The sequence below is a fragment of the Microtus oregoni genome, unplaced genomic scaffold, assembly GCF_018167655.1.
Source record: "Microtus oregoni isolate MIOR12 unplaced genomic scaffold, Mior012 000015F_ref0000493, whole genome shotgun sequence".
NCBI classification, from domain to species: Eukaryota; Metazoa; Chordata; class Mammalia; order Rodentia; family Cricetidae; genus Microtus; species Microtus oregoni.
The window spans coordinates 21,363,325-21,387,637 of record NW_024543074.1 but is presented as its reverse complement, the minus strand read 5'-3'; the positions used below and the strand labels follow the sequence as shown (position 1 = coordinate 21,387,637).

General features: G+C 55.6%; 2 protein-coding genes across 5 annotated transcripts; one reads left to right on the top strand and one right to left on the bottom strand.

Moving 5' to 3' along the window:
- Positions 1-2,826: 2,826 nt before the first annotated feature.
- Git1 (GIT ArfGAP 1) lies at positions 2,827-17,170 on the top strand. 3 transcript variants are annotated; one of them, XM_041664635.1, is made up of 21 exons: positions 2,827-3,186; positions 8,533-8,666; positions 9,107-9,219; positions 9,328-9,433; positions 9,923-10,140; positions 10,222-10,316; positions 10,657-10,699; positions 12,182-12,208; positions 12,356-12,404; positions 12,699-12,771; positions 13,236-13,333; positions 13,697-13,808; positions 13,920-14,053; positions 14,186-14,338; positions 14,472-14,687; positions 14,773-14,826; positions 14,926-15,012; positions 15,099-15,172; positions 15,291-15,473; positions 15,585-15,648; positions 15,810-17,170. In XM_041664635.1, the coding sequence occupies exons 1-21, from the start codon at positions 3,135-3,137 to the stop codon at positions 16,020-16,022; spliced, it is 2,298 nt and encodes a 765-aa protein (XP_041520569.1). In that variant the 5' UTR covers positions 2,827-3,134; the 3' UTR covers positions 16,023-17,170. The 3 variants fall into 3 exon arrangements, with proteins under 3 accessions (XP_041520569.1, XP_041520568.1, XP_041520570.1); XM_041664634.1 differs by having other exon boundaries at positions 2,829-3,186; positions 14,457-14,687; XM_041664636.1 differs by lacking the exon at positions 12,182-12,208 and having other exon boundaries at positions 2,829-3,186; positions 14,457-14,687.
- Positions 17,171-17,504: 334 nt separating this feature from the next.
- Tp53i13 (tumor protein p53 inducible protein 13) lies at positions 17,505-22,786 on the bottom strand. 2 transcript variants are annotated; one of them, XM_041665174.1, is made up of 7 exons: positions 22,598-22,786; positions 22,336-22,404; positions 22,090-22,131; positions 18,965-19,093; positions 18,470-18,670; positions 17,852-18,386; positions 17,505-17,772 (listed from the first exon to the last, which is right to left on the bottom strand). In XM_041665174.1, the coding sequence occupies exons 1-7, from the start codon at positions 22,667-22,669 to the stop codon at positions 17,660-17,662; spliced, it is 1,161 nt and encodes a 386-aa protein (XP_041521108.1). In that variant the 5' UTR covers positions 22,670-22,786; the 3' UTR covers positions 17,505-17,659. The 2 variants fall into 2 exon arrangements, with proteins under 2 accessions (XP_041521108.1, XP_041521109.1); XM_041665175.1 differs by lacking the exon at positions 18,965-19,093.
- Positions 22,787-24,313: the final 1,527 nt, after the last annotated feature.

Below are 24,313 nucleotides of genomic sequence, written 5' to 3'. Positions count from 1 at the left end.
GAATTGTTTCTAAAGTCTTTTGCTCTTTCAGAAAATTAAACCCCATCCTCCACACATCGCATTGGAAAGAGATTGTCCAACGGGGCGAAGAAGACTGTCCTTCCCCTACATTGCTCAGCAAGAACCAGGATGAGGTTGAGCAAAGACAGCAGCAGGTGGCAGCTCCCCACCTCCATCCCACGTGGGTCCCTGCCCAAGGGAAATGGCTGAGTCCAGATTGCCTCCTTCCTGAATGACCAGAGTAGATGAGCCCTTCCACAGGATCCCTTGCAGAGAGTGTGGTAAAAGTGAAAATGGCCTCTGTGGTGGCCAACTGCAAATGTTAAAAGGACCAAGATGCCCTGAAAGAGAAAATGGATCATGGTGTCAAGAGACTTGTGTTTAAACACCGCATCAATAGCTTGATCGTAAGTAAATTGTTTACATTTCTGAGTTTCCCAGTCCACTCACCTCTAAAATGGGATTGGATGCTACGTCGGGGGGCGGGGGTGAGCTAAGGACAGCCACTGCCTGAAAACTGGTCTCTCTCCTTCAGCCAGGCTGAGACAGGTGGCAGGAATGAACGTGTTGCCTTCCTTGAGCCCACCTTAACCAAGGCAGAAGTAAGGGATTCCTCGCCAAGCCGCCAAGCCGACTCAGAACAACAATCTAAAGTGTGTTTGTGTGGGAGGTGCCAGCAAAAGCTTGCAAACTCCTGGTGCCTCCCTCGGGTTTCTTTGTGTGGTCTTCTGCCTCCAGCACAGCCAGCGTTGCCAGGCCCGGGAGGGCTGAGGGAGGAGCTGACTGCCTCGCCCCTTGCTGCAGCCTGGGAGGAGCCGGCAGGCGGCTCCACAGCCAGGTCCGCGCCCCACCGCCTCCGCTAGGGGCCAGCAGAGTGTCGTGATTGCAGCCCGAGTTGAGGAGGGGGTTAGAGTAAAGGAGGAGCTTCTAGGAGAGGCCTCTAGGCTTGTACACTACCTCATTAAATCGTTCTCAGAACCTTGTGTGTGATTCCACTTGAGCTGTGCTGTTTCCTGGGATGGTGACATCCCCGGAGAACCCAGAAACCCTTCTATCGCCACCTTCAAGCACTGAATCTTGGCTGTGGTGAGGTTGGGGGTTCTGGAACAAAGTTTGGACCGTGAGTAAGTATTAGGGTCACTCCCAGGCAGTCCCTGAGCTAATAGGAAAATGGGGCGACAGGGTTAGGGGGCCGTGAATCATTCTTCCCCTGAACAAGTCTGTAGCACAAGAAGGGACTGAGGCCAGCATGCATTTGGAGGAACTATTCTTTGGGTAGCTAGGTTCACCTTTTGCCAGATGGTCGTCTACCGACACTAAACCCAGGTCGCTTTCCCTTTGGTCTCTGCGCCCTGGCTGCCACGTGCTCAAGACGCACCCACACAGCTAAGAAACAAAGGCAGCCAAGCGACAGGCCTGCCAGCAGCCGCCTCGACATTTAATAAATGAAATTCCACAGATGGGGGTCGATCTGGGGTGAACGGGCGGCCACTGCTCCTGGGCTGCACGCCCAGTTTCAGCTGCCAGGCTGCTTCCCACCTCCAGTGCTGGGGCCACCAAACCTACAGGCTCTTTGGTAGGAGTAAAGCATGGGGTGGCATCACTGCCACCGAGTTATCTTTGCTGGCAGAACCCCACCTGCTGAGCTGCTGGCTGGATGGGGGGGGGGGTGTCTGCAAGATTTTTTTTCTTAAGGTGAGATTATAAATATATCCTGTGGATCGCAATTTCAAATAAACTTGTCAATCTGGGTTACAGCAAAAGGCGATGGAACTTTGCGTGTATTTTGGGTGGTGTGACTCATAAGCATTGCTTGTCTCCCCTAGGGAAGGAGCCTGCCCACCCACAAGTCCCCGCTGCTCTGGCACTGCTGGGAGAAATCGACCCACTCAGGCACCCCTATCAAAGGACTCCCCCAAACCCCTGTTCTAGAACTGAGCAGGAATTCCTGACATCTAGGAAACTCTCCCTGTAACTAGTGTCATCACTGACCTGCCCCCTTCTCTGTGCCCCCCCCCCAACACCTTGTGCTTTCTACCCACTCCACCAGCTGAGTGCTCTGACAGCCCTTTTGCGACTGTAAGGATGGGGGCTGGGTGCAAACGGGTCACACGTGTGGGGGGAGCATGCTCAGTGTGGGGTGCACCCACGTGCAGCCTGCTCTTCAGCTCCTAGCCCCCCTCTCCCTCTCCTGGCTATGAGAAGTCGCCCCCCCCCCAAAAAAAGGTCCTTACAAGAATTGGTTCCTGTATGTCATATGCATATGCTCTGAATACATACACACCCGTTGGGCGGCCCAGAAACATCGTTGATGCATACAAAACAGAGCAAGCTCGGGCTGGTGCACACAACACTGTGGTCATTCTTAACCAGATTCTTTGCTTTCTTGTTTGAAACAAGGATGGTGTAGTTTTAGTCCCGCAGGCAGGGAGTCACACTTGAGTGACCTCTCGGGCACCTGGTCTTCCAGATTGGTGGTAGCGGGTGTACTTGGTGGGGATGTGGCCACAGACCCACCTGAACACTGACATGGACACAGAGGGAACCAGAAAACACACCTCATCCCATCCCAGCCTCTGACCGCAAGGAGCAACGTGCCTGACGATGCTTCCTGTCTGCCCCAGTCCCCACCACGTCTCTCAGCTGCTGGACCACTCCCCAATCTGAAAGTGAAGGTCAAAGTGCCATCGGGTGTCTGGGTTGCAGAGCAGACAGGAGAGGGCCGCGGCTCCTTTAAGAGCCCCAGTCCACTCGGGCCGGCGCGCAGGCTTCCTCTCTCCAAGAGGCGCGGCCTCGGAGCGGAGCGGCGGGGCGGGGTGCGTGCGCCCCTCCCCCGGTGGGCAGGGCCTGCGCTGCTTCCTGCAGGAGCGGCCCGGGCCGCGCAGGGGGCGGGGAGAGCGGCGAACGGCGGCGGGGCGGCGCGGGGCGGCGCGGGGCGGAGGGCGCCCGAGGGCGAGCGGGCGGGCGGGCACGGCGGGTTCCGGGCCAGCCCCGGGGGCGGACGGTTGGCCGCGCGCGCGGAGCCTCGCCGGGGCCTTGCGGGAGCCGGGCCGTAGGGCCGCCGCCGCCGCCCGGGCCCGCCGCCCGCGCCCCCCACGCTGGCCCAAAGGGCTGCGGCCGCGTCGCCGCTGAGGATGTCCCGGAAGGGGCCGCGAGCGGAGGTGTGTGCGGACTGCAGCGCTCCGGGTAAGCGGCGGGGACCGGGCCGGGGGCGGGACCGCACCGCAGGCCGCCGCCGGGCGGGCGCCGGGGCCTGGCGGGAGCACCGTGCGGGGCCGGAGGGCGGGGCGGGGGCCACTGCGGAGCGGCGTCCTTGGCGGGAGGGCCGGCTGCGGGGGGCGCTGTGCGTTGGAGCCAGTGGGCAGGAGGGAACCGCCTCCCACCTCCATCTCGGCATTCAGACGGAAGCGCCCGCCTAGGGTGGCAGGAGGGCCGTAGCGGAGGCCGGCAGGCAGTGGGAGGTGGGCGCTAGTATGGTTTGTGTCATCCCTGCCACCCCCGCGTCTTGCACCTGCTGCTCACATGGTCCGCGTGCCCGCCGGAGCGGTGGAGGGCAAGGGGCCTGGATACGGGTTTTTCGGGAGCACCTGACGGGGGTGGCTACTCTAGGACGCCCAGCCCGATTCCCAAGCCTGGGGCTCCTTGTAGGGCCGGCCCTACGTATGGGCATCTTCCCCGGAAGCATCTCCAGGCCTGCTGGTGTCTGGGAACAGCCAGACTCAGCTTTTCCTGTTCCGGGTAGGCCTGTTTAAGAAGGTGTGCTAGGTATTGCCTCAGACCAGACACCGATTCCTCCTGCTCGCTATCCCATTCTGGATAAGAGAAAGTGGTAATTGCTGCCTAGACTCCCCTTATCCGGCTGGCTCCTGGGCTGACAGGACTTAGACGCTGCTTCCTCCCTCTCAGCAGAGTTAGGTCTGAACTGTTTGAAAGCCCCCTGGCTTGCTGAGGAAGTGAAGGGAGGGCAGCAACTTAGCAGGCTGGTCCCTTAGTGAGAAGACACAGCCAGTGATGGGACCAGCAGCTGACCAGAGGAAGGAAGCGCTGGCCTTTGCCCATCCTCTGTAAAAGAAGCTGGCTTCCCAGATGGGCCCGGGGCCTTCTGAACTCCATGGGGACTGTAGATGTGATTGAGAGTGTGGGGTGTTGACTCGCAGTCACCCCTTAGAAGTCCCAAGTGTGAGCCCCATGGGGAGCGATGGTCCCTTGGTTCTTGTGGATAGCTGGCGGGGGCATGAACATGAGACCTCCGTAGGGTATGAATGTTCTGTAAGTGCCTGGAGGATCTAGTTATGGATAGCTGTCCTGGCGCCTAGTTAGCTGGAGACTCTGACTCCCCTCCCCTGGTCGGAATGGAGGAACTAGGTGTCTCTCCAGGCTGTTGTGCACCGCTGTGGGATGAGCCTAGGGGACCTAGCAGGTGCCATCAGGGGAGCCTGGGTTCCAGTGCTGCCTTTGTTTCCAACTTTACCCTGTGACCTATGGAAGCACAGTGCTCACTGGGGCCTCAGTTCCCTCAGCTCTAAAGCAAAGAGGGCGGAACAGAAATGTATTTTGAGGGCCCTCCCGTTCCCCAGTCTCCATCTCTGGCTCTGGAGCAGAGCCGCAAAGCTGTATCTTCCATGTTGTCTGTGACTATCTGGCTGGAGCCTCTGGGGACCCAGTGGTGCTAGGAGGAATGGGTGTGTTAGATGTTAGGCCGCTGAGCTCATAGCCCCCGCCTCATCTGACAGAGGCAGGCCTGATCCAGAATGCAGACCAAGCATGTGTGCAGAATGGTGCCAGTCTTACTCGTTATCCCACCTTAGTACCTAGTGATTGGCACACAGCAGCCACTCCCCTGTACAAGTGTTGTATTTGTTAGAACTGCCCTACACCACACTGGCCCTGCCAGACAGTGGCATTCTAGATCTGGCCTATAGCATCCTGGACAAGACAGCCTGAGCATGCCCAGTATTCTCTTCTATCACGTATATGATATATAGATTTGTGATAGATAGATAGATAGATAGATAGATAGATATCACATATCCCGTACACTCATACATCCCAGTATATCTCAGGCCCAAAGTCACGGTCACTGTGAATGAACTCTGCTGTTGGCTGGGTATGCTGGCTCATGCCTTTAAACCCAGCACTTACATGACAGAGGTAGGCAGTTCTCCAAGCCAGCCAGGGCTGTGTAGTGAGACCATGAGGTAGGGTCATAGCCCTATTATAGTTTATTAACTTGGAGGGTGATAAAGGCGAGCGGTGAGATGCTCAGAGACAGGTGTAAATATGTTGCAAGGCATCTGGACACACTGTGGCTGCTGTGGTAGTTCATGACACCTTACCAGGTGCTGTGCCCCTGCATGCCTTGGGAATCAGGGTGCACTAAGAATGTTGATTATCCCCTTTGCCTCTACCCACTCGACCTCATTGCCTTGGTTCCCATAACGTTGGCCTGGCTCTCAAGCATCCCCTTCTCAACACACAGCTTATACATCAGCCTTTCGCTTTGATACACAGGTGTAAAGAGCTCCAGATACCCAGCCTATAGTGACCAGAGCTGACCACCAGCTGGGGAGATGTTACAGGGCATCCTGCAGGCTCATTTGTCTTCTTACAGGTGCAGGACCGGTGGTGGGCTTTGTGTCCTTTTTTTCTGAGACAGGAAAATTTTTCTCTGTGCAGCCCTGGAGGTCCTGGAACTCCCCCTGTAGACCAGACTGGCCTGGAACTCAGAGATTCGCATGCCTCTTCTTCCCGAGTGCTGGGATTAAAGGTGTGCGCCACCATTGCCCAGCAACTTTGCTTCTTTTATTAGGGTACAACCTAAGTACAGCTTAGTGTCTGTCTTTTGTCTTTCTTTCCTTTTTGATTTTGAGACAGGGTCTCACTATAGACCAGGCTGGCCAAGAACACATAGAGATCCGCCTGCCTCTTCCTCCCGAGTGCGAGGATTAAAGGCGTGCATTGCGATGCCTGGCTGTTCGTGGGTTTCAGACATGTGTGAGCCTGTGTGGTCACTAAGCTATTCAGTGTATAGAACATTTCCATTACCCTCACAGCTGTCACCTGACCACACCCCCAACAGTAACCACCACTTTGACCTCTGTTCCCTTGGATTCCTCTTGCCTGCTTTCTGCATAGCAGATTTTCTTACTTGTTTTCCAAGGGTTTAGCCCTTAGCTTAGAGGGAGGAAGGCCTGAAGCTGGTCTTTATATATAGACCTGCTGGCCCTAGAAGCCACTGGTAGCTTTTGAAGGTGGCATGAAGTAACTTTAGAGGCCTTCCTGTGGCTGGCACCAGTGCCCTCTCTGATACCTGGCCACATATACTAACCCTCACCCGCCTGCGGAGCAGCTAGAGGAAGGTGCGGCGTCCTCTAACCCTCACGTGTCCCCTTCTGCCCCAAGTTTGCAAGGAGCTTCTTAAGGCAGAAACCTTCCGTGGCCCTTACGCTTCAGAACTAGCAGAGATGGGGTTTGAATCTGGCTTGGCGGGCCAAGGTTATTTGGACCTAGGGTGCAGGTAGAATTGTTAGGGTGGACTTCCTATGTGTGTCATCCAAAACTGGCCCAAACCAAAACAATGTCCCCTGCCCACCCTTCCTGTTTGAGGTCACAGCTGAAGAATGGAAGGACCCTCCTCAGGCAGGGAAACCATGCCAAGCAAAGCCTTAAAACTTGAGGCTCTGGGACCACTGGCCCTGGATATCCAGCTGGTTCCTGTAGGCCTGGTTGGTGTCTCCGCAGGGCCACAGGCCGGGGTGGAGACCTCAGGGCTGCCCATTTCTGATCCTTGCCTGGGCGTCTCCCGACTCACAGGAAACCCTACCTCTTCAGCAAGAGGAATTTAGGCTGCATCACTTCCCGCTTCCTGCCTGGGCTGCAGGAGGTGACTGGCAGGCAGACCCCCTGACCCAGTGGTGTTTGGAAGTGGGGGAAGGGAGTTTTCCATGTGTGGGGGGCGTCGGTTCTCATTGTTTGGGTAAAACCAACACAAAAGACTCTAGGGCTCCCCCTCTTGGCAGAGGTGGCTGATTTCCCAGTTCTTAGAATCAACCCCCTCTCCTCTGGGGTGTGTAGTGGCCACTTTGTACATCCCTCATTGCCTTGTTTTGTGAGGTTCCAAAAGAAGCCTGGCTCCAAAGACCGCTCTTTTACTTCCTGTTTCCACACTGTATTGAGGGACAACCCCCTCCAACATGGGTAGAGCTTAAGCCCTGACTCAGTCAGCTCCTGATTCTGGGAACTTTGATGGGGACCTTGGCTCCCAGGCCTGAGGATTGCCTTCCGCTTGCTCAGAATTACCTTCATCGCAGACCTGTCCAGCCCTTAAGAGTGCCCACTGCTGAATATCCTGAATTCTAATAAGGCAAGACAGAGAGCCAGCCCCACCTCCAGAACAAGGCTTCCTGAGCCTGGGTGGGGGCCTGGGCAGAGCAGAGTGTCCTGGGAGAGCAGCTCCCTGCCCCCACTCTGGACAGCACACAATGGCCGCTTTCTCCCCCATGACCTTTCCTTTCTGTAGCCTGAGCTGTGTGCAGCTGTCTCCTCCTCTTCTAGAGGGGCTTGGGGTGGTAGTAACCTTACTACCCTTGAGGAACCAGAAGCTTTTACCCATTTGTCCCCATTCCTGTTTCTCCCCAAGGACTGGGGAATGGCTCCCCAGGCTGGTCCTGAGGCTGCAGGAGCCGAGGGCAGCGAGTTTAGGCTTGGGCTGGTCTCTGACATTGAAGTGCCTGGCTCTGCATCCCCAGCAGTCTGCTCAGTAGCTGTGTGACCTTGAGCAACCCCTTTGACCTCTCTAAGCCACTGAATCCCCATCAGTAGAGCAAGCTAGCACTTGTGAAAGGAATCTTGGGCAAAAAAATTACTTGGCCAGTAAATAGTGAAAATTCAGGCAAGGTAGTTCCATTGCTCACTCTGTCCATAAGACTGCAGCCCACAGTGATGGTGGCATGAGGCTGTGGCCTCTCAGCTGTGCCAGAGTAGGGTTAAGAGCCATGCTGTCAGGCGGGGTCCAACAGGAGCATGCCCAGGTCTTTGTGGCATCAGGGTGATATCCCATAGGAGGCTCCTGCCTCCCTCTGGAATAGCTGGGAAACAGTCTTGATTCCTGAGGAGGGGCTGTGAAGCTGGTAGCTATGGCTGTGGGACAGGACACTGTACCCACTGAGGAGCCCTGGGGACCATGCATTCCCAGAGGTACAGGTCTTTTTTTTTTTTTTTTTTTTTGGTTTTTCGAGACAGGGTTTCTTTGTGGCTTTGGAGCCTGTCCTGGAACTAGCTCTGTAGACCAGGCTGGTCTCGAACTCTCGAATCCACCTGCCTCTGCCTCCCGAGTGCTGGGATTAAAGGCGTGCACCACCATCGCCCGGTGAGGTACAGGTCTTATAGGAAAGGGCTAGTGGCCAGTTTCTGGGCTCCTGGGAAGACTGAATGAAGTACCTGAAGCACTGAGCGTATGCCAGGCCAGAGCGGGTGTTGGGGAAGTGGTACCTCTCCTGTGGCGGCAGCTGACTTCCCTCCTCTCTCCCCCAGACCCCGGCTGGGCATCTATCAGCAGAGGTGTGCTGGTCTGTGACGAGTGCTGCAGTGTGCACCGGAGCCTGGGACGCCACATCTCCATTGTCAAGCACCTTCGCCACAGCGCCTGGCCTCCTACACTGCTACAGGTAGGGAACTGAACCAGACACTGTCTTTCCCAGTGTGTAGTGCCCAGGTATCCCCAACCCCCTTCCTGTCCTCCCACAGACACACATATACCTGTCCATAATCTGCACCTTCCAGGAACTGCAGCCATCTAAAACAGTTTGTCCCTGAGCCCTTCCACCAAGCCCCGTTCCCTATAGTGTCTACTCATTAGCTTGGACTTAGTGTATTGAGCAAGTCATCTAGACTCTCTGAACCTTGGCAAACCCACCACGGTGAGCCAGCATGAAGTGCTAAACAGGACACATGACTTTGGGTAGCCTGACTGGATAGAGGTCAGCTATACCAGGCACACAGTAGGACCCTTGGTGGTATTTCCAGCTGCAGCAGGCACTCTGGGAATGTCCCCCCCAATGCCCAGCATGGAGTGGGCACTCTCTTGCTTGGCATCTCTTCTCCACAGATGGTGCACACGCTTGCCAGCAACGGGGCCAACTCCATCTGGGAGCACTCCCTGCTGGACCCTGCACAAGTGCAAAGTGGCCGGCGCAAAGCCAACCCCCAAGACAAAGTCCAGTAAGTGGGGCTGCAGGGGTGGTGGTCGGGGCTGTGTTCCTGGGACAGGGGCCTGGAAGGTAGCTTTCCTGAGCTCTGCTCACATGGCCTCCTGTGTGTTCCGTGCAGCCCCATCAAGTCAGAGTTCATCAGGGCAAAGTACCAGATGCTGGCGTTTGTGCACAAGCTTCCCTGCCGTGATGACGATGGGGTCACTGCCAAAGACCTCAGCAAGGTGTGAGGGGCCCCTCTTCCCACACCCATGTCACCCTGAGGCCTAGCCCAGGGCCGGGAAAACAGTAAGTGCAGACCCCTAGGGGCCAGAGAAGTTTGCTCCGTCATGCTGCTGGTAGCTAAGGGGCCTCCATGCCCAAGTGGACACACAGGGCCTTCCATCTGCCACTTGAAAGCTAGGAAAACTTGGGGTACTTGCTTAGCTGTTCAGAACCGTCATTTCCTCACCAGTAAAATGGGAAAGGAATAACAGCGCCCCCCTCCTGCTGATGTGCTCCGAGCAGAGCACATGGAGGCTAGCAACCGCAGCTGTTACTCACAGGCATCATCCTCTAGCGGGTCGCCCTCTGGCCCGCCTGACATGGCCCAGTTTTGGCGAGGCCCCTTGGAGCTGGTAGGAGGACAGGAGCAGCCAGTTGGGGGGGGGGGCTCCTTGGGCACACGTGCATCTCTCACACTCCACTTAGCGCGGTCTGTCTGCTCCTTGCAGCAACTGCACTCGAGTGTGCGAACAGGCAACTTGGAGACATGTCTGCGCCTGCTTTCCCTGGGCGCCCAGGCCAACTTCTTTCACCCAGAAAAGGGCACTACACCTCTCCATGTGGCTGCCAAGGCAGGGCAGACCCTGCAGGCTGAGCTGCTGGTGGTATATGGAGCTGACCCCGGCTCCCCTGATGTCAATGGCCGCACGCCAATCGACTATGCCAGGTGAGAATCAGCTAAAGGGTGAGGCTCAGGTGGAGGGAGTGGACTCTTGCTGTAGGGCTGAGCCGTGTCACCTCCCCACAGGCAGGCGGGGCACCATGACCTGGCAGAAAGGCTAGTTGAGTGCCAGTATGAGCTCACTGACCGGTTGGCCTTCTACCTCTGTGGACGCAAGCCCGGTGAGCAGAGAATGAGTTGGGCCTGACTAGGCCAGGCAGGTGGGACCTAGACACACCCAGTGGCAGGTGCCATAGTGACAAAGCCAGCTGGGGAACTGTGTTGCTAGGCAACTGGCTCCTGTGAAATTGCTGCAGGCTCTGGGTTGCTGCAAGCATGTTGGGGCCAAGGAGTGGGGGTGGGCCTGACTTGAAGCCAGCTTTCAATGCTCTTGGGGTGTCCTGCCCTCCTCCATTGCCTCTGACACTTGCAGGTGTCAAATCCTGCTCATGGTAGTGAGGTAGGCTCCTGGATGCTGGCGCCACCTGGCATCAGTGACTTGGCATTTTTATTTTTGTTCAGATCACAAGAATGGGCATTACATCATCCCACAGATGGCTGACAGGTGAGTGCCCACCTGATGCCCCTTTCCAGCTATTAGATGTCAAGGTGGCTTGACCCAGAGCTTCAGTGACCTGGCACTCCACCCTATAGTGACTAGCAACACAGGAATTCATAGCCTAGTTGCCACCAATTATATATGCTAAGGAGGTGAGAAATGCCAGCTCAGCACACACCATGCCCCTGAGCCTTGTGATTCCTAAGTATCGGGCGGGCTTTGGTACAAAGGCCTGACTAGGTTAGATCACTTTGCTTGGACCTGTTGTGTCGCTGCTTCCAATAAAGGATTCCCTCTGTGGGGAGAAGATAGTTCTGGGAACTGGCTGACTTTGAAACTGCTAGCCGGGTCCCCAATATGCTCCCAGCTCTGCAGGAATCCCAGGGTAGTAATGGGGAATTTCTGCCTCTGATCTCAGAGGCCCCAAGATACCCAGGCAGTGGAGGATACCCCCGCCCACTTAATCCGTTTTTTAGGACAGATGTTGGCGCCACCTAGTGGTCCTCAGAGGGCTACAACTTGATGCCTAGCAATGATCCCTGGCATTAGGAGAGGATTTCTACCACAACCTATACAGACAAGTAGTCAGAACTGCCCTGTTCTAAGACCCCAAGACTTAACTATCCATCTCTAGTCTGATCTGCCTGATGATGTATGTCTCCATGCATGTGTGTCTGTATGTATTGTCAGCTCATGCACATATGGACATAGATTCAGTGGTTGTTCACTTAGCACCTTCTCAGAGCCAGCTGCTGCTCTAGGAACAGCAAGGTAACACAGACACCACCACTACCCTCGAACTACAACTCAGCCTGAAGGGACAGCAGCTAGAGGGGCTAGGGCAGAGGTAGGAACTGCAGGCAGCTTATGTAGCACAGCATGATGTGAGAAATAAGACTGGAAAGAGCCAGGTGAGACGGACCCTGGTGGGGAACCTCAGCAGGAGTGGGACCATCCTGAGGGTGATGGATGTGATGTAGGAGGCTCTGCTACTGCCTGACCTCTCTGAGCCTTGGTTATATCATCTCCGTACTTACCTTTGGGGAATGTCGAGAGTAAATACAACAAATGCAAAGTATTTAGCGTACTTTTTAAAGAAAGCATTGTGAGTTATGGTTTGTACATGTTACTATTGAGCTGTTTTAGGGCAGAGTATAGCCAGGCATGTTAGCACTCTGACCACTGGATGAGAAAGGGATCTAGAGGCAAGCCTAGAAGTAAAGAGAGATTTCTAAAAGCCCAGACCAGAGGAAATGAGGGCAGAAGAGGTCAGTGTGGCTAGGATCTGAGGTAGAGGAGGGAGACCTTGGGTGGCTCCGTGAGCTGACAGAAACAGAGGAGCCCGTTGAGGAGACGCGGTCCTTGTGCGCGCTGTTTTGGGTGTGTGTGTGTGGTTTGTGTCTGAGCTGGAGTGCGCAGGCCAGTGCGCCTGCTCCTGGGTAATTGCTGCTCTGTCCTGTTCTTCCCTCTGCTGCCATCCTGGATTAGATCTCGGCAAAAGTGCATGTCTCAGAGGTACTTGCACCTGCCAGCTGCAGGCCAGGGGGAGGCTTGGTGTGTGGCCTCGGGGTCTCAGCTCCCTGAGCTCCCTGCATGCTTTGGGGGGCAACCATCAGGGGCCTGGCTGTCTCTCACGTCTGGCCTCTCCTTCTCTGTTCACAGCCTGGATCTGTCTGAATTGGCCAAAGCTGCCAAGAAGAAGCTGCAAGCAGTGAGTCTGCCTCCACAAGCTAGGACTACTTAGAGCTGCCCTCCAGCCCCGTCACCCCCCTCCGCCACCTCCCACCTCCCCGTGCCCTTGTGTTTGATCCTGGTTCTGCCCTCCAAGTGTGCCCAGAGCCTCATCTTCCCCGAGAGGGGGAAATGTCCTGGACTCCCTTCTTCCTTGCATATGAAACCTCACTCGCCCCTCAGTTGTGAGACAGGCTGGGTGACACAGGGGTCATGTGCTTCCCCGAAACCACACATCTTCCTGACAGACCTGGGTCCCCTTCTCTGCCTCTAGCTCAGCAACCGGCTGTTTGAGGAACTGGCCATGGATGTGTATGATGAGGTGGATCGGAGAGAGAACGATGCCGGTGAGTGGGCACCCCCTCCTTCAGTGAGTAAGAAAGGGTGGCTGGGGTGGGGGCTGCTCTGAGTCCCTGCCATCCCCAGCTGAGCAGTGTTGAGCTGTGGGCAGCCAGTCGCCTCCCTCCCTGCCCCACCAGGCACTGGAGCTCATCCTGCTCTGCTGCCTCCCACTTTGGCTGTCTCCCCAGCCCTGCTCCACCCCACCCCCACCCCACCCTGCATCATCCTTCCTGACCACAGCCAGATTCCAGCCCAAACTCTGAGTCTGGCCTGGTGGGCCCTGCCTTGTTGTGTTTGTCAGTGGGCGGGCTTCACTGGGCCTTGCCCAGCTTTTGTGTTCAAGGAGACCCTGCTTCCTGCAGCACTGGCCCTCTGGGAATAAGGAGGGCCTCAGGGGCTCTGCTTTCTCCACCTCTTCTCAGTGGCCCTACTCACAGCGGGTGATCTGCTCCTTGCCCCTCCCCCACAGTGTGGCTGGCTACCCAAAACCACAGCACCCTGGTGACGGAGCGTAGTGCTGTGCCCTTCCTGCCGGTCAACCCTGAATACTCAGCTACTCGGAACCAGGTAAGGAGAGATGGGCAGGAGGCCTGGGTGGTTTCCTTTCTGGATCCTCTGCCCTTCCCTAGCTTAAAGCCAACTCTCCTGAGGCCTCCCTTAGGGTCTGACTGGCTTTGGGATTTGGGGAATGGGATGAAGCTATTCTTTAGTACTGGTGGGTATTGTAGCCTCCTTCTGGGGGTTCCCCTGGGTGCCTTACGCCTTTGCTGGCCTGGGACTGGCACACTGCTCACTAGCCTGTGACACAGGGTTGAGGTATTTTTAGCTGTGAACAGATGGGGGGCCAGGGTCCTGCTTTGCTGCAGTATTTTAGCCCGTGGGCCGACCAGAGCGGCCCCTCATGCTGACCTTGCCTTCTCTGCCTTGCAGGGACGGCAGAAGTTGGCTCGGTTTAATGCCCGAGAGTTTGCCACCTTGATCATTGACATTCTCAGTGAGGCCAAACGGAGACAGCAGGGCAAGAGCCTGAGCAGCCCCACAGGTGGGGACCTCGCACGAGCCGGCCACGGCATTGTCAGGCCTTGGCGCCACCTTTGCTTGGGATAAACAGTGTGGCTGAGCAAGCCCTGTGTGACAAATCTTGTGTCTTCAGACAACCTCGAACTGTCTGCGCGGAGCCAAAGTGACCTGGACGACCAGCACGACTACGATAGTGTGGCTTCTGACGAAGACACAGACCAGGAGCCCTTGCCCAGCACAGGCGCCACTCGGAACAACCGTGCCAGGGTCTGCGCACTGTCCCTGCTGTCCCTTCCCATTCTCCTCCAGACCCAGCTTCATGTCATATATAGCTCAGAGTCCTGAGATCAAATGAATGAGGTGGTCATTTCTGCCTCCGACTGGCTTCTGTCTCTGCAGAGTATGGACTCTTCAGACCTGTCCGATGGGGCCGTGACGCTGCAGGAGTACCTGGAGCTGAAGAAGGCGCTGGCCACCTCCGAGGCCAAAGTGCAGCAGCTCATGAAGGTCAACAGTAGCCTGAGTGATGAGCTCCGGAGGCTGCAGAGAGAGGTAAGCACTGTGGCTGAGGGAGGGTAGAAAAGCATCCAAGGCTCTGGAGTATGGATAGCCCCTTCCCAAAGGTGGTACCTACTTTGACCCAGAGTTGGGCACCACTGTGTACACTCAGATCCACAAACTGCAGGCAGAGAACCTGCAGCTCCGGCAGCCGCCAGGGCCAGCACCTACACCCCCACTTCCCAGTGAACGGGCAGAACACACACCCATGGGACCCGGTGGAAGCACCCATCGCAGGGACCGCCAGGCCTTCTCCATGTATGAGCCAGGCTCTGCCCTGAAGCCCTTTGGAGGTGCACCTGGGGACGAGCTCACCACACGGCTCCAGCCTTTCCACAGCACTGTGAGCAGCCTGTGGGTCTTGTGGGTGGGGGAGTGAGGGTCGCACTAACACAGCCTGTCATGACATTCTATGCTACCTCCCACAGGAGCTGGAAGATGATGCCATCTATTCGGTGCACGTCCCTTCTGGCCTTTATCGGGTAAGCAGGACCTGGGGAGGAGGGTGGGCCCTGCACCGGTGACACAACCAGCCCCTGACTGCAGGTAGAGACTGACTCTAGCCCTGTCTTGGCTTTCAGATCCGGAAGGGGGTGTCTGCCTCATCTGTGCCCTTCACTCCCTCCTCCCCACTGCTGTCATGCTCCCAAGAAGGAAGTCGCCACACGGTAATTTCCATCGCAGCGCCCAGGACAAGCATGTGTGCTCTTGACCAGGAATGTATACTCACCATAACCTTGCCTCCATCCTCCAGAGCAAGCTCTCACGCCATGGCAGTGGTGCAGACAGTGACTATGAAAATACACAAAGTGGGGACCCTCTGCTTGGGTGAGACACCTGTGGGTCTCTACCCAGCCCTTCCTTCTAGCATCTGAAGGGGAGGTGGTGAGGACCCAGCCATGCAGCTGGCTGGAACGGCTGCTTTTCTCTTCCCACCTGGGCCTAGACTGGAAGGGAAGCGATTCCTAGAGCTGGGCAAGGAGGATGAGCTGCACCCTGAGCTGGAGAGCCTGGATGGAGACCTAGACCCTGGGCTCCCCAGCACTGAGGATGTTATCCTAAAGACGGAGCAGGTCACCAAGAACATTCAGGAACTGTTGCGGGCAGCCCAAGAATTCAAACATGACAGGTAGGATGGGCACAGGTTCATGTTAACTTCTTTGTACTTGGGGGGAGGGTTAATGCTAGGATCCTAAGAGTCTGAGAAACCCCTCATCTGATTCCTGCCCTCCCCTGACAGCTTCGTGCCCTGTTCAGAAAAGATCCATTTGGCTGTGACTGAAATGGCCTCTCTCTTCCCAAAGGTACAGGGGCCACAGAGAAGCAGAGTGGGAGGGCCTTGCATAGAGGGTGGGGCAGATGCAAGTGACCTGCCTGCCACCTGGGTGGAGGTGAGCACCCTGAGCCACAATCTGTCGCCAGGCTTAAAGTCCAGGGTTCGACCTTTCCTTGCCCCTCCCTCCAGAGGCCAGCCCTGGAGCCTGTGCGCAGTTCACTGCGGCTGCTTAATGCCAGCGCCTACCGGCTGCAGAGCGAATGCCGGAAGACAGTGCCTCCAGAGCCTGGCGCCCCTGTGGACTTCCAGCTGCTGACTCAGCAGGTGATCCAGTGCGCCTACGACATCGCCAAGGCTGCCAAGCAGCTGGTCACCATCACCACCCGAGAGAAGAAGCAGTGACCACTCTCCCTGCCCTTACCCACACCCTGGGACCTCACTGGCCATGGGAGCTGGGCCACTCCAGACACTAACCCACCCCCAACAGAGCCACTGGCACAAGTGCCCTTAGTGCCGCCATTCTCCTCTGGCATCCAGGTGCCCTGGTGCCCACCCCCTCAGTCCCCAAGGATGGGAATGTGAGGTGGCAGGAGATTCTGTCTCCCACATTCCATGACCATCACCCTGTACATAGCATCCTTACCCTACTGATGTGCAGGAGCCTCAAGGAATTCCTCTCGGCCCTTCACCCTGCCTTCCAGGGTACCCTCAGCAAAGAGTGGGACAGGGACACTCCACATGGGGCAGCTCCGCCTACTGCACCCTATCCCCATGAGCCAGTTTAGCCCTAGGGGGGCTGAGCAGGGGCATCCCCCTCGTTTGTACATTATCTCTGGATGTCTCTGCCCTGTAGCCATCAGCCCCTTCTTGCTGCTCTTTCATGCCAAATGGCCCCCTGCCTAGAGCACAGGTCCCAACTTGTGTGCCAGGGTCCCCAGCAGCAAACACTGGAAAGTCTTTCTTCTCCCCTAACCCTTAATTTTAACTTTGTGGTAACTGAGTGTCCCTGTGTGCCTGCAACTGAGTATGTGGACGGCAGTGCCGTTCCAGAGACCTGGCCCACCTGGAGCTTTGAGGGGCAAGGGACCAGCATTGGGGGGGTCAGTGTCCCTCTCCCCTACCTGGACAGAGGGACTGTCAGGGTAACCAGCTGTGGTCCAGTTGCTGCTCCTACTTGTGCCCCTACACTATAAACGTAAAAGGAAAACCACTTCCCTCCATCTCTCCCCATCCCCATGGGAAGTGTGCTGGCCAGGCAGAGCACAGAGCACCCAAGCCTGGGGCTGGCTCCCCAGGGTCCCCAACTCAGCCCCTCTCCCTAACACCTCTGCAAGGCCAGCACCCACATCACTACCTGCACCTACAGTGACCCACCCCCAGAAGCCTGGGGATCTGGCTACAGCTGGGAAGGCTGGCAAGACACTGACAGCACCCACCAGCTATTCTCCCCAACCACCTTCCCCTAGGTGGCTCAGCCCTACCTGTGGTGGTGGGTAGCTGTCAAGACGTGTGTCATGTACATTTGTATCAAAAATAAATAAGTGACCATGTGCCATTTCTGATGTCTTAGAGGTTGGAAGTAGGGCCTAGTACAGTTGTTGGTTCTGGTCAGCATCCCTGTCACTTACCATGTCCGCAGTCCTTGGGCTGCTGAGGCCAGATAGCATGTTTAAGGCTGTCTTGAGATACAGAAATTAGGGATGGAGAAAGATGCGTGTATATTGAGTGGGGGAGACCTGCAAAAAAGATAAGCAAGTGGAGAGTGCCAGCACCTGAAGTGACCCTAATAGCCAGGGGATGCCCGCTGCCCAACTCTTAAGTCTCCCGAGAGCCGGTGACTTGAAAGAGTGTGGCTGAGGGCAGATACATTCGCCCAACTCCGAATTCTACTAAAATAATTTAATTAGAAACGGGAATTTGCATCAGGGAAGCTAGAAGGACACTCTAACCAAATGAGGCCTCCAGGGCCTCTTCGCCTGCCGCCAGGGGGTGCCCGCGCGCGGCCCACGTGGCAGCGGACACCGAGGGGGCGGAGCCGCTCAGTCTGAGCTCTCTGAGTCAGGGCCGCTATCCGGTGTGGGCGGGAGCAGGGGCCGTCTGCGAGACCGCTTGATCCGGCGGGAGGGCAAGGGCAGCCTCCGTTTCAGCACCGCTGTAGGAAGGCGAGAGGTCAAGGGCAAAGAATTCATGAGGCTAGGGACACCCGCCGGGGGTCTGGGGGGTCTTCTCACCAGCCACTGTGTCCTGGCTGTCTGCTGTGGGCCCCCAGTAGATGCTCTCGCTTCTGCGGAAGTTCCGGTGCAATCGCGTGCAAAGCGTGGCCAGGGTGAGCAGGACCAGCAGGAAGGTCAGGGCCATGGCAGCCCAAGCAGCCTCTTCTGTGCGTGGAGTGGGTCCTCGGGCTACCCGAGGAGGCGCTGCTGCTCGAGGAGCTGGGGAAGCTTTGCCCGGGCAGGCACAACCCCCTGGATTGCCTTGCCCACTGGGCGTCTGAGCCTCTGTCCTGGACCTATCATTGCCTCCGGGTCCCCTAGTCATCAAGGAGACAGGGGCCACAGATGAGGTTCCCAAAATGGGTTGCTGGGCCTTCGGGCTCTGTGAAGAGGCCAAGGAAGCCTTCAGGCCCGAGGGAGTGGATTGGAGACCAAGGGCAGCCCGAAGCCTCCTTCTCTTGACAACATTGAGAGAGCGCCGCCCGGGTCCTCTAGATGTCACCTCTACACCAGGAGGTCGCCAGCTCCGCAGAGCAAAGGCCAGAGTTGGGGCCTAAAGAGAATAAGAGGAGTCACCCTCTGGCCTGCTTTGCTAATCCAATGCTCCCACCACCAAGCCTGGGTCCAGCCCCTCACCTGTACACACCGTCTCCCACACAGCTCCCCTCTGCTGGGGGCTGGCATCATGGGAGTGGACCCAGAAAGAGTGTCAAGCAGAAACCACACACTCTTTCTCTGCTTCCGCCGTCGCCGCCGCCTCTTCAACCAGTGGGCAGCCCAGGCTGGTTCTACTCGTGCCATCTCCAGTGCCGTCCCCCACACTGTCACCACCAGGGGCTAGGAAAGACGGGAACTTAGATCTAAGACGACGCAGCAGCCCTGAGTTTCCCCTAGGGACTGCACCCTTATGCAGAACAGTAGCATTTTTTTTTGGGGGGGGGGTGTTGGGACAGGGTTTCACTGTGTCCTGGAACTATAAAAACCAACTGGTCTTGAACTCAGAGATCTGTCTGCCTCTGCCTCCAGAGTGCTGGGATTGAAGATGTGACCCACCATGCCCGGCTTTTTTTTTTTTTTCCTTACATTTTTGTTTTCTCTTTGTTTTTGGTACACCTCTCACTGACCACTTACCCGGGCCCAAGTGAGATTGGAATCAGGAATGAGTGTGGGCTTAGCCACACACACATGGGCCAAGAAAGCAAGCTGGAACTTCAGCCAGGGATGGGCACAGGGGTGGTAGAGGAAGGCGACACCATCAACCTAAAGGAAGAGTGGAAATATCAAGCCAGGCCCAGCTCTCTCCCAGAGAATCGTAACTTCTCCTAGGTGCCAGGATGAAGGGGTTATCGGAAGGTGCCCTTCCACTTCCAGGGAAGGAGAAGGACCTTGGGTACTAATGTACCCCCTCCCTCCTTTGAATGCACCTCTTCTTTCCGTCAAGTGCAGCCCCTCAAAGTTAAGCCTCTGGGCAAGACAGCACGGCTAATTAACTCTCTTAGACTCAGAACAAGCTCCCTTCCCCTACCTATGGTGCTGGGAATCAATGCCAGGGCCTTCTTACCACTGATCTACATCCCTGGCCCTCAACAGTCTTAACTGTATTTCTCCGAATGCAATAACGGCTCTGCAAACCTAAAATCTAGACTCTGAGTATCCTTAGATGAAGATCAGGTCCTCTACCTGCTGATTTAATACATGCACTCTCCCAGGAGTATCCAAACACACATGACTGCCGTCTCAGGATGCTAGATGCTATAAAAGATACCAAAAAATAACTTCTGGACCCTGAGGAATGTGTAAGAAATGCAGTTGGGGGGGCTGGAGAGATGGCTCAGTGGTTAAGAGCATTGCCTGCTCTTCCAAAGGTCCTGAGTTCAATTCCCAGCAACCCACATGGTGGCTCACAACCATCTGTAATGAGGTCTTGCGCCCTCTTCTGGTGTGTGGGCATACATGCAGGCAGAATGTTGTATATATAATAAACCTTTAAAAAAAAATGCAGTTGGGTCAGGCAGTGGTGGTGCACGCCTCTAATCCCCATACTCAAGAAACAGAGGCAGGTGTATATCTGTGAGTTCGAGCCCAGCCTGGTCTAAAGAGTAAGTTCCAGGACAGCAGGGCTGTCAAGGTAAAACCCTGACTCAAAACCAACCAACCAAACGAACGAAGGAAGGAAGGAAGGAAGAAAGCAAAGAAAAAGACAAGGAAGGAAAGAGAGAAAGAAAAAGCCATGGAAAGCTGAGTGTAACAGAGCTCACCTGTAACCTAGCCACGTGAAGCATTAGTAAGAAGACCAAACTTTCAGGCCAGCCTAGGTACACAGTGACTACCAGGCCAGCCTTGGCTATGAAGCCCTATCCCAAAAGACCAGAGAGTAGAGGAAGAGATTCAGGGAAGCAAAAAAAAAAAAAAAAAACAAAAACAAAAAACAAACAAACAAAAAAACCCATACAACTCATGGGTATGTGTGGGAGGCAGGTAGTTGGGAGGGAGAGGGCTTGGGCTCTAGGGGCTGGATCCCTACAAATGCTCTCCCAGCAAGCCATATCCTCAACTGCCTTTCCACTCTTTTTTTTAAAATATTTATTTATTTACTTATTATGTATACAATATTCTGTCTCTATGCCTGCAGGCCAGAAGATGGCACCAGACCCCATTACAGCTGGTTGTGAGCTACCATGTGGTTGCTGGGAATTGAACTCAGGACCTTTGGAAGAGCAGGCAATGCTCTTAACCTCTGAGCCATCTCTCCAGCCCGCCTTTCCACTCTTTCCTTAAACTTTGAAACAAAGTCTCGCCAAGTTGCCCAAGTTGGACTTGAGTTCACTTTCAGTCCTCCAATCAGCTGGGATTGTAAAAGCCTGTACCGCTAAGTCCAGCTTGCTTAGTTAACTGTGATCACAGAGGTCAGGATAACATCGGGCAGGTTTTGGGGTTCAGGTGGCGCTGTGACTCCTGCAGGGAGTTTGGGAATAGTTGGAGGTGAGGAGCTGCAGGGCATGGAGCCGAGTGTTCTGACTCCTGATGGCCAGTAGAAAATAAACCAGAGAAGTAGGAAATGAGCCAGAATTCCTATGTATGAGGGCCCATTGTGACCAAGATAAACTAATTGAGAAATCAGATGAAGATAATTTAACAAGTCTTCACAAGGCAGGCAAGGGAACTCAGCCATGACAGGTGGGCTATAATCAGACGGGTTCTGAACACTGAAGTAACTTAAAAGAAGGACCATGTGCAATAATGAGGTAGCCAAATCTGAGTGTGTCTGCTATAATCCCGGCCCTTCAGGAGGTGGAGGCAGAAGGATCGGAAGTTCAAGATCATCCTTGGCCACATAGCAAGTCTGAGGGCCAGTTTGAGCTACGTGTGACCCTGTCTATAAAAGGGGGGGGGGGGAGTAGTGATATGGCTGGCGTTTAAGACCATTTGCTGCTCTTGCAGAGGATTTGGGTTCAGGCTCCAGCATCCACATGGCAGCTCACAATCAAGTCTAGCTTCAGTTCCAGGGGACCTGACAACTCTCCTGAACACATATACACACAGGCAAAATTCATACCCACAAGATAAACCTAAACGAATTTTTTTTTAAAAATAAATCTTTTTTTAAATGTATTTTTTTCTTTTTTAAATTTTTTTTTATTATTATGTATACAATATTCTGTCTGTGTGTATGACTGCATGCCAGAAGAGGGCACCAGACCTCATTACAGATGGTTGTGAGTCACCATGTGGTTGCTGGGAATTGAACTCAGGACCTTTGGAAGAGCAGGCAATGCTCTTAACCTCTGAGCCATCTCTCCAGCCCCCTAAACGAATTTTTAAGAAGAAAAATATTCTTGAAAGTTGAACCCAGTTTACAACACAGTAAAGCGTACACTCCCAACCCAATACAATATTTTGTGATCCAAAGCGCTGTCTCACACTATTCGTTCACTTCGTAAAGCTGAAGGGACAAATGCCATCTCTAGCAGAAACCTAGAGCACAAGAGAGCTCTCGGTCACACCTGGCACCAGGATGCGGGCTGGTTTTGCAACCTTCAGAGCTCCACACGTCTAGCCACTCAACAGCATCCCTGACACTGCACTACAGAGCTGTGGTCCACTGTCTGTCACTTGTCCAGGAATGGGCAACTGCAAGCCTTTCCTCGTTTGCACAAAGTGGAGCTTTGGGCTGAGAGCCTAGAGACTGAGGTAACCTTCGAGAAGCACTCTGCCATCAGGGAAGGATACACAGATGGGCCCCTCGGTGTACTTACCTGCCCTTGTCTCACCTGCGTGTAAGTCACTCTTGGTAACACCTACACATGGGGAAAGAAGAGAGCAGCTGGGGATTTCGTGGCGGGGGTGAAGAAAGGGACAACCAGCCCCAAGCCCTGAGCTGAGATGAAGACGCTGGAGACTGAGGGCAAGAGGAACCAATAAACATCCCAAGAGGGCTGATCACCGAAGGTGCAGCGAAGCTATTCGTACCCCTCCCGTCCTCGGCCCTCCAGGATTCTTACCTGTGGAGGCAGAGGCCACAGGCCCTTGGGACAACGGGTTCCTGCCTCCTCCGCTGTCTCAGCCACCACCTGTGGGTCCAAGGCGCAGAGCTGGGCGTTGGCCTCTGCTAGGGCTTCGCCCTTTTGGTTCCAGGACTGGGGGCGCAGACCAATGGAGGAGCCTCCGAATCCCCTCGCGCGCGCCACTCCTTCCAGGACAAAGTTATAGCAAAGCGCTTTGAGATCCCTCGGCCAAGGCCTTACCAGGAGTCGGTCGCCTTACCTCGCAAAGACTCAGGAGCCCCACCAGGGCTACCAGAAGCAACCGGGGAGGAGGTGGAAGAGGAGGAACCATTTCAGCAGGGTCAGCAGTCCCGCCAACCAACAGCCGTGCCGCTTACGCGCCCCCGCGGTCCCGCGCCGCTCGCGCGTCCACGCAAACCCCGGCTCGCTCACAGTCCTGCCCTCTCCTGGCCTGGCCTCGGGCCCCGCCCCGCCCACCGCCAGGCCCGCCCCCGCCCCGCCCACCGCCTGGCCGGCGCACGCGTCCTGGGCCCAAAGCCGGAAAAGTTGTGAGCCCCTAAGGATCGCTCAGTCTCCATGCCGGCTGGAGCATCTCCCTCGCCCGGTTTGCCCGGCCAGCAGAGCGCAACTGCATCGCCTGGGCGGATCTAGGAACCCGGCAAAGGGCGGGAAATTAGATCCCTAAGGACTGGGTGACCCAGGCGGAGATGTGTGTGCTCTTCTGGCAAACCCGCTAAGCACTCGGTGTGCCCTCAAGGGCCAGAATTACGAAATCCTAGCTGTCCCGAGAGGGTCGACTTTGAGCGCTTCGCCTTCACTCTGCCCCATTCCTGCCCTTGCTAATATGAATCCTGAGCACCGAACTCTCACCGGGGGTCTTAGGCCCTTCTTACCTCAGGCCCAGAAGTCCGGGAAGTCTTGTCTCCCCGTGTCTGCTTTGTTCCCCACCTTCTCCCGGTTCCCGCCCTCGTTCTTTGCCCAAGGGTGACGTGCGAGACCCTGACTGGTTCGGGTGAGTTCGAGGTGCTCCAGTGCTCAGCTGAAACTGCACTGGAGCGCTGCAATGAACGTAAGAACCGGGGTAAGGATTGAGACGCCCAATCCAAAGTTTGAAACAGAGGCCTGCATGATGGCTCAGTGGGTGACGATGCTTGCCCCAGTCTGACAACCAGAGTTCAGTCCCTGGATCCACGTGGTGGAAGGAGAAATTCGATTCCAGCAAGTTGTCCTCTGACCTACACACATATCCACAACTAAACGTAATAAAAAAAATGATTCGAAAAACAACACAAACAGTTATTTCAGGCATCTCCCACGGACTCCGATTTACAAGGGGAGGATCCTTGGTCACCCACCCTGGCAAGAATGACCAGATGTTGATCTGACCAAAAAGAACCACTATGCACCTCTGCCATAGCCCCATCGTGGAGCAAGGTACCCCCAATCCTCTCCCTTAGTTTATTCTGCCAAACTTGAGGCTGTTTCTTCTGCAACCCTTCCTAGTGAGAAGTGGTGACGCCAGCCCATGGAGAGTAAGTATCCTTGGCGGGTGGGCTGGAGAAGCCAGAAGTGACAGCGTGCCAGCGCCCTGCATGACCTCCAGAGAAGCGACAGCCTCCCCCTGAAACCCGTGGTCAGGGTCAAACGCTGCGGTCGGCCTCTAGCCAGGTGCAGACACCCCAACACCCAACCCTGTGGCGTTATCGCGCAGCTGTGGGTCCTGGCTAGGGCGATGTATGGCTCTGGCTGCAGATGCAACAGCGCGTGGAAACAGTGAAGCCAGAGAGGGATCAGCGCTTTACTCTTTTCTTGCTTTTTTGCTACCCATCAATAGCGGATCCCGAGGACTCAGAGACCGAGGGTCTCCTCTGGCAGCCAGACTTCATAGGGGACCGGAGTAGGAACAGGCACCTCGTGCTCACTCAGGCCGCCAAGCCTCAGTCTCCCCAATCCTTTACTGACTCGCCTCCTTATT

Coding starts and splice junctions, on each gene's coding strand:
- Git1 (XM_041664634.1), top strand. CDS start 3,135: ATGTCCCGGAAGGGGCCGCGAGCGGAGGTGTGTGCGGACTGCAGCGCT. Junction 3,187..8,532: donor TGCGGACTGCAGCGCTCCGG/GTAAGCGGCGGG, acceptor TCTCTCCCCCAG/ACCCCGGCTGGGCATCTATC. Junction 9,220..9,327: donor AACCCCCAAGACAAAGTCCA/GTAAGTGGGGCT, acceptor TGTTCCGTGCAG/CCCCATCAAGTCAGAGTTCA.
- Tp53i13 (XM_041665174.1), bottom strand. CDS start 22,669: ATGGTTCCTCCTCTTCCACCTCCTCCCCGGTTGCTTCTGGTAGCCCTG. Junction 18,387..18,469: donor GTGGGAGACGGTGTGTACAG/GTGAGGGGCTGG, acceptor TATTCTCTTTAG/GCCCCAACTCTGGCCTTTGC. Junction 17,773..17,851: donor CAGCCAGGACACAGTGGCTG/GTGAGAAGACCC, acceptor GCCTTCCTACAG/CGGTGCTGAAACGGAGGCTG.